We start from the raw sequence: 8,309 nt of genomic DNA, 5'->3' as shown, positions 1-8,309 counted from the left end.
ATTCTGTAAATTATTATTTAACAAAAACTACGTTAGGTGGGTCAGGGACGCTCCACAGTAATACTAAAGTAATTTTCATTAATTGTTTATGTTCATAAATATATAATTTTCTGTAGGAAATCCATTCTGCCTCTCGANTATATATATTTATTTTCTTTAGGAAATCCATTCTGCCCCCTCGAGCGATTCAAATTCCGCGCCTCTCCCGACGTTGGTTCGCTGCGCGGCCGGAGAGGGCAGGGTGGACCAGGAGCAAGCCATCGATGGAGTCCAGTGTACATATAGAATGTATATATATACCGCGTTTAGTCGTAGGCGAAGTCACTGTACAATGTAAAAACGTTCCCTCCGTGCCCCCGCTACGACACCGCAAACTCTTTTCTTTCCTTCCCTCTTTTCGTAGGATAAAAGCAGCAGTGATCGTTCTCTCCACTCGATCCAATTGAAGGGTAACCTCTAATTACCGAGAGTCGATCGCAGTAGTATCTGCAAAAGGGCTCAGGGTCACAACGGGGGAGGCAGAGGATCGGAGACCTTCTTCTCAGGTTCTAGTTCTGCAGGGTTAACCGCGAACGATCGCGGATAGAGTGGTACGGTGTTAAACGTTCGAAAAGTAAAAGAGAAACGCCCCCGACTTGAGAAGATCTTTGATGTAGTGACTTACGTGTCGGCTTATATATTTCCATCCCTCTCCTCCGTTTTGTGTTTTGTACAAGGTAACTCCCGACTGTGCTGCGCTACTTGGGCATAGCTTGGCCTGGTAAGATCCTGTTGAACGAGTTGAATATATTTATTCTTGAAAATCTACTCTCGGAAAGTGTCGGAGTAATTCTCAAAGTGCCCACGAGTTACGTGTCAAAGTTTCGGAGAGTTAAAAAAAGTGTCTCGATCAAATCGATCGACTCGAAGGAGGTTTCGAGCCAGCGAATGAAAAAACTGCATAGAGTAGATCGAAAGGAAGAGGGCCAACTTACTAGAGGGGAGGCGGAGGCCGCCCCAGCTTGTGCCTGGGTATTACCCTGAGGGGCAGTAGGGACATCGGTGGGGCAGTCGCACCTGGTCACTGGCTCGGTCTCCTCGGCGATGTGCGCGTTTGTACTCGTGCCCTCGTCCACGCCGTTCACCAAGCTCGAGTCGTCAGTCTTTAGAGATCTGTCAGCGGTGCATTTCACTGGTAAACGACTAAACCTGTCCGTGGAGGAATTCGATTAAAAACGTGCCGACAAGCCCTTTCTTGCTGGCGATACTTTACACCCCTAACCCGAAAAAACCGGCAACTCATTTTTACTTTCTGGGATCTTAGATCGATTAGCGATGCAAAATCGAGTATCGCCAGTGCACGTACACCGAGGAAAAAAAATGAACGCATCGAACCAAAGAAATATATAAATTACAGATCGGCGCGAGAGGGACGAAAAGAATTGGCACTCACTTATCGGGAGATGACGGGGGAGTGAGAGCGACGGACGACCCGAGCGCGTTGTCGGCCGCCTCGGCGCCGGCCGAGGTCGCAGGTCCGACTCCGAGCCCGGCCGGCGCGGGACTGCCGGACCTGCTGCATGCGGCAGGCTGGTGCTGCTGCTGCTGGGTCGGTGGCGGATGGTGGAACTGAGCGGCAGTCGCGACGGTGGCGCCAGCGGCGGCGGCGGCGGCGGCGAGAGCAGGGGCAGCGGCAGCAGCGACGGAAGGGTCCTTCTCCTTGGAGCCCTTGAGCTTGGCGGTACCCTTGACGACGTCCGAGAGGCGATTCTGGGCGGGAGGGCCGACATCGGTAGCGGCGCCCTCGGGGGCGGCGCCGGGGGCCCGGGCGGGCTCGGCGTCGAGGCCCGGGAGCGGCGGGAAGGCCGCCGCCTCCAGGTCGAACTGGACCCCGCGGCCGTAGGGGGGGGGCCCGGCCCCGGGGCCGGGGGCGGCCTCGCGGCCCGGGGGCGGCGCGCCGCCCTGGGCCCCGGCCTTCGCGGCCGCCTCCTGCTGCTGGTCCTTGGGCCGGCGGTGGACGCGGTGCCGGGGGAACTGCACCGGCGAGTCCACGCCCGGGCCCTCGGCCTCCTGGGGGCCCGGCTTGCCGCCTCCGGCCCCGCCGCCCCCGACGTACGTCGGCTCGCCGCCCGAGGCGACCAGGTGCGCTGAGTGGAACTTCGGCCCCGCTCCCCCGCCGTAGGCCGCCGCCGCCGTCGCCGGCTTCGGCGTCGGCAGACCTGGCGCCGACCCCACCCCCGTCCCCGGGGGCAGCGGACCCCCACTAGGGGCCACGTGGCCGCTGCGCGACATCGCCGACATGCCGCCTCCGTCCATCGAGCCGCCGCGCTCCGAACCGTTCCGCTGCTTGTTCCTGGAACCACCCCGACCCGGTTAGACACCTCTTCCTCGAGGCCATCGCCCCCCGCGTCTTTAACCTCTTGCGACGAAGGCGATCGGTCAACCCTACTTCTACCTGGTGGGCCACCTTATACCAGTCCTTTCGACTGGTTCGGTAGTTGTAGCGTTAAGGTGAAGTGAAACACGTCGAGGAACTTGATCGACGTTGATAAAGATGATTTTTCTAAATGCCTACGTTGCCGACGTTGGTTTTTATATTGACAGCTATATCCAATTATATTGGGTATTGTACCAAATGGCATATTCCACCTGTCGTTTTCGTACAATAATTATTAAGAAATCCAAGTATAACTCAAGAAATCCTCTGGATTCATGATTTCTGGGGCCCTAATTGACTGCGGAGGGACCCTCTGCGCCATCTGTGATTTCCAGGTGAATTAAATTTTCACTCCGAGACCTCGTATTACCATCGTTTTAGCAAAGAAGCGCATACAACACTTTTTTTTGCCTTTATCCCGTTCAAATGCGAGTTTATCGATTACCAGAGTGTTCTAAATTCTCGTAAAATTCTCCTGACCCTTTCGATTCTCATATCAGAGCCTTCGATAATTGTGTATTGTTCGAAATATGAGAGCTCGACGCCATTTTGGTTCTGGTCTGGACTGAGTTAAAAAATGTTCAATACGTCAGGACGATTCTTAGACGTGTCAAAGTTTCGGACAGTTTGGTCTAATACCCTTAAAAAAAATTGTTGTATTCTAATCGACCGATTCGAAGGATGTTTCACTTCACCTTAACCTTCTGGTTTTCTCTACGTATGCGTTGCCCACTGTCCTTTACCTGGTTCTCTGGTTGTATCTCGTGTTGTGTGGCTTGAACGTATTATGGGGCGTGATCCCGTTCATGGTAAATACTCCGGACATGTCGAAGTATGCCGGACTCGCAGGTCCCCAGGGCATCATCCCGGTCGGATAGAACGGCTGATGCTAAAAAGAAAGGTCCAAGAAGTCAACCAGAGGACGAAGGAACGAACATAAATAGGATTCGATTAAAAGGAAAATCACATTGCAAACATTTTCTTTTTTTCTTCCTTTCTTACACACGCGAATGAATTTCCGCTCGTTCGGAATGAGAGTATAAGGAACACGTTTTGGAGGTTACTCACGTAGACGTGGACCTGGTTCGCATATGGCGGTATCGTAGTTTGCGGCATCGTCGTGCCGTTTGTGTATAGGAAGCGTTGCTGGCCAGGCGGATAGGTACTCGGGTCATAAACCGGGGGCGCCGTAGGAGTCCTGTAGCCATTTTTTATCCCACCGACGCCGGCCACCGCTGGAATCGGTAGCCTGTTCATTGGTTTAGCTTTGATGCGCGCCATTATCGGCTTTCCCTGGAAATAAAATTTTTAAAACATGAAACATTACCTTAGTTACCTCGTACATGCCTACATAGACTTGTGAATATTATTTCCTTTGTGATATGAAATTAAATTTAAATTAAAATCCGACTTCATATCCGCGTCTGCCAAGCCGGAAGGAAAATCGGGAAAAGTCTAAACTTGATTTATAGCGTATAATAGGCGCGCCCACGATTTAAACAAGAAATATCGTCGCCTTTTTCGCCTCTGGAATTCACATTGAATATTTACGTGCAATAAATCTGGATGTCATGTTTGACAATAATGAGACCGCTTTGCACACCTTCTACGAAGAAGATATCTCTAAGATAGACCAAGCATCGATGCGAACAGTCACCTGAAATTCTCGAACTTCTTCTCGTAGAAACCTGTAGGCCTTTTGAGCATCCTCATCCGATTCAAATGTCACGTACCAAGAGCTGTTGTGGGCGAACTCGCAGGAAATAAGCCTCGGACATCCTTCCCCTGAGAATAAATTCTAGAAAAACGGAATAATTCTTGAGATGTTTGAGGTTAACTCCGAATACCTCGAATGAAATAGGAGTTTGGGAAGAAACGCACGGACGTCCATGAAAACGCTGTCAAAGAATAATTGTCTGCTTTTCTTTGGACAAGGTGCTTACGTATTATTTCGCGGTGTAACGGGTTAATGAAATGTAACCTCAAGGAACTTGGCTAACCTTAACATCTTCCAGCGGAGTACAGTCCGGTATCTCTCGTAGGATTACTATACATCGTTTATGGTTAGGTCTGACTTTCTGGCCCTCCTCGTCGACTTGAACGTTCGGAGACTCTCTCAGCACCTCCGTTATCAGTTTTATATCCTTCGTTAGCTTTTTCACTTGATTGAAATTCGCTACCGTCCATATAGGTACATATTGATCATTATCCATTTGAGATAATAAATATGTATCATTGGCTAAGTTCTCTCTGAAATCAAAATACATAACCGTTACTACCGTCTTACTCAACTGCATGTACACAAATACACGCACACACATGCGTCACATTTAATTTTCAACGGCACCAAAACTTAGAAACACCCTCACGGATTCTTAATTCCTTATCTATTGCACTAGGTTTGGCACCCCTTTGTTACGTACACCCAGCTGAATATACACAAACCAAGGTACACGCACACTTTCCCCACGGTAAACACAAGCGAATGTAACCACCTGGAGAAATAGTATTCGAGTTGGGAAGAGAGCATCTGTTTGAGTTGTTCGAGAGGTATGCCAGGCACGGAAAGGTCGGCCATCGGAGCAGACGGAGGTGGCACTTCGCCCAGAGGGGCCATGTCCACTGGACCGTAACCGATGGCTCCTCCCATGCCCATGACATGCTGAGCCGAAGGTTCCAGGGTGCCTACCCCGGCTTCAAGCATTAATTCGCTTCCGCTCGGTCCTCCGTTCATGACGGCGTAGTCTAGACCAGAGACGCTGCTGGCGACTGCACCCCCGATGGAGCCCAGGGGTTCAGGGGTGGCTGGGTAAACCGCCCCTGGTGGGAGCTTCCCAATGTCCCCATTCATGTACACGTACCCTGCAAGAATGAAATTTGCTGTCATTTGGCATACGATATTAAAAAGTATCGATAGCTCAGCTTTCTTTATTTCCCTTCGCTCGTAACGAAACATTTGAAACCGAAGAATATTACGTTACTCAATTTTGAGCACCTCTAACGTGGTAAATAAATGTATATTCACTTAAGAGATATACTCCTCCTTTCTATAAAAATGTACATCGGCTAATTGCAAACGAGCTTGCGAGCAATATACAGACGACTCACGTGGAATATTATAAAACAATTAACTCGCATTGCAATTACAATGTTCTTTTTCTCTCCCTCGAATAAACTTCACAAAATCAAAAGTCAACTTATAGTAAAATGTGTAAGTAGTCGACAACTATCTATTAGAATAATCATTAATAATATGTATATTAAAAAAGAATACGTCAGACCCCATTTAATTCGAACGAATTTGGACAACACACTAAAGTACCTGCATCAAAGAGAATGTTCTCGATGCAGAGTTTTGTTGCATCAGATAGTGAAAGGACTTTCTAACCTAGGTCAAGTGCTGTTTTTTAACAGTTCACTGTCAAAATTATATTTCTCCTATAAAATGGAAAAATTAAAGGCCAATCTAGCAACGTACTTTCAAACCCTGTACTACGTCACAAAAAAACCTGTATTCAAGAAATCTTGGAGCAACTATCTTCAACTTTGGAACATACCGGATGCAAAAGTTAATCAGCAGACGGGAAGTAACGGAACATTTGATACAGATCGTCTACTCTAGATTTTATTCTACTCCAAAAATCGATTTGGAATTTACAGACGCAGATAACTACTGTGTCAATGCCCTGAGTTGTGAATAATTGTTTTTGGATGTGGTTTCTTACAAGAAATCCATGAATGGATCGTTCGATCATTAAAAACCTACTCTTCCTTAATTTGCTTTTGTCTCAAATCCTGTAACACTGGTGAAAGTGTGTGTGTGTTTGTATGTGTATATATATATATACACACACATCATTGATTTCTTAAATCACCATGCTTCGCAATTATGCCAACCCCGAGCTTTGACATAGTCGATTAACCCAGACGCATGAGCCGACACCTTACAGTATTTTATAATCAGCTGTAATATCTTTAACGATCTGTTTCTAACTCTAGCCACCTAGACACGAATAAGTAGGACTCTCGACAATTACTTTTGTAGCCCACCTCTGATTATTCCATGAAAATTCACGTACAAACTTCCAAATGCTCCGACGGAGTGTTAACGACTTAAACCGAATTCCTGGTCAAAATATATCTACTGTCAGGCCTTTCCGATATTTAAGATCCGACATCCGTTTCACGAAATGGATGTCAGAACGGATGTCCATCGATCGCCCAATCCACCTTTACAGATCGCAATCCCCGAAACTCGATTCCTTCCCTCAAATCTTGATAACCCACAAATGAACCTACGTTCTCCAAATTTCTACGCAGTCCACGTTTAACAGTGCCAAATCATATTACCTAAGACATTTCCCCATCTCCGATTCAAATACAAATACTTTTCATTGTTTTTTACCATTCCATCCCACCCTCGACGAGGGTGCAATGAAATGATAAAAAACAATAAAAATATGTATTTGAAGCGTAACGATCTATACCTTCCCCCCAGCTTACGAGTCGAGGCCTCGTCCCTTGAAATTATCTCCGATTCCTTCAAAGTTCCATCCCTACCATACAAAGCCCTGTATAACTCCTAGAAGCAACCTACTGCCGACGATTCGTTGTACATTGTAATCTCATGCAAGCCAACAAACATTTAAACGATGCTCTAGGACAACACCCTCTCGACTCGACCACACACACCATCCATTCCTCTCAGAGTTAAATCCTTCCTTTCTCCTCGCCGACCTAACCCAGCCCTTGCTCCATCTTCCCCGAGAGCAGGCACCAGGTCTACGCTCCGCAATTCGCACACACGCATTCCACGTATCCACGAGTGGGGCCTCTCGCCGTCGTCGACGGGCGCGCGCCCTTAGGGGTTATGTCGGCGCGGTCGCGACCGCGCGGCCGCTCCCGGCCAAATATAGCGGCGGCCAGGCCGACCGGGCCGCGGGCGTCGTACCCGGGCGTTGTCGCGGGATCCGCGCGTCCCAGTGGAGTCGCGCGGACGCCCCGAGCGGACGGGAACGCGCCGTCCTCGCGACCGCTGGCACCAGTGCTCGGCGAGGGTCCGTCGGGCACCCTGGCCGCGCGGCCCGAGTGCCCGGGCGCGCTCCGGACGGGCGGCCGGACGCGGCGCGGTCGCGTCCGTCGCGCCTTCCCGAGTTTCCGCTCTCCGCTCCGACGCCCCGAGCGTCCGGGTGCCTTGGAGAATTTTCGAGGGTGTCCTTACCGAGTAGAAGAACCGACTCGACACACGATTTCTCGAGGTAACTACAAAATGGCCGACGCAGAAAGGCACATGCCGTGGCCCGGTGCACTCTGGGCCAGAGGTATGCGGCCACCGGCAGCGCCATCACCGGCCGGGCCGAGAGACGCTCCGCGGCAGCAGGGTAGCCAACCTATCCGTTACTCTAATATCTCTACCGCGAAGTAGGATAAGCTTTGAACAGGGTCGCCTCGAAACTTCCGGGTCCCCTTATCCCTCTCTGGAATGCTTTCCAGCGTTTCCATCAAGACTTCTCGACTCCTCGACGAGGAGTTGACCCTCGGACATCGGATTTCCGGGGAGTCATCGCGTAAAGAGACCGGGAGCGGCGGTTGAAGAGGAATTGCCGATCAATCGCCAGGGCCGGCGGCCATTTTGACTTGGCGGGCCAATCCGGTGCGCAGTCTCTACGCCGAGCGCGCTGATTGGCTGAGCGGCCGTCGGCGCTGCGCGCGCACGCGGCCCGGGCAAGTCTCGCGTGTTCCACGCACCGTGGCTGGGGTTGGTCGCGGGCCACCGTTACGTTGGAGCCTCGTAGACCGGTCGGTCGCCGCCACGAAGACGGCCGTCGACGACTCTTGCCTGGACGGCGCGTGCTTCTCCTACCGGACGACCGACGAACCTTCCGTCGATGGT

At 50.5% G+C, this 8,309-nt stretch overlaps 1 protein-coding gene across 2 annotated transcripts; it reads right to left on the bottom strand.

The window, feature by feature from the left end:
- Positions 1 to 242: 242 nt before the first annotated feature.
- On the bottom strand, positions 243 to 7,715 carry LOC105703563 (la-related protein 4). 2 transcript variants are annotated; one of them, XM_012432054.1, is made up of 10 exons: positions 7,638 to 7,715; positions 4,912 to 5,278; positions 4,417 to 4,666; positions 4,074 to 4,214; positions 3,485 to 3,709; positions 3,160 to 3,305; positions 1,433 to 2,332; positions 975 to 1,188; positions 665 to 768; positions 243 to 486 (listed from the first exon to the last, which is right to left on the bottom strand). In XM_012432054.1, the coding sequence occupies exons 2-9, from the start codon at positions 5,265 to 5,267 to the stop codon at positions 673 to 675; spliced, it is 2,328 nt and encodes a 775-aa protein (XP_012287477.1). In that variant the 5' UTR covers positions 5,268 to 5,278; positions 7,638 to 7,715; the 3' UTR covers positions 243 to 486; positions 665 to 672. The 2 variants fall into 2 exon arrangements, with proteins under 2 accessions (XP_012287477.1, XP_012287476.1); XM_012432053.2 differs by lacking the exon at positions 7,638 to 7,715 and adding an exon at positions 7,109 to 7,130.
- Positions 7,716 to 8,309: the final 594 nt, after the last annotated feature.

The sequence above is a fragment of the Orussus abietinus genome, unplaced genomic scaffold (assembly GCF_000612105.2).
Source record: "Orussus abietinus isolate OABI.00-Male unplaced genomic scaffold, Oabi_2.0 scaffold78, whole genome shotgun sequence".
In the NCBI taxonomy this organism is placed as follows: Eukaryota; Metazoa; Arthropoda; class Insecta; order Hymenoptera; family Orussidae; genus Orussus; species Orussus abietinus.
The sequence above is the reverse complement of the archived record's forward strand: the minus strand, read 5'-3'. Positions and strand labels throughout refer to the sequence as shown.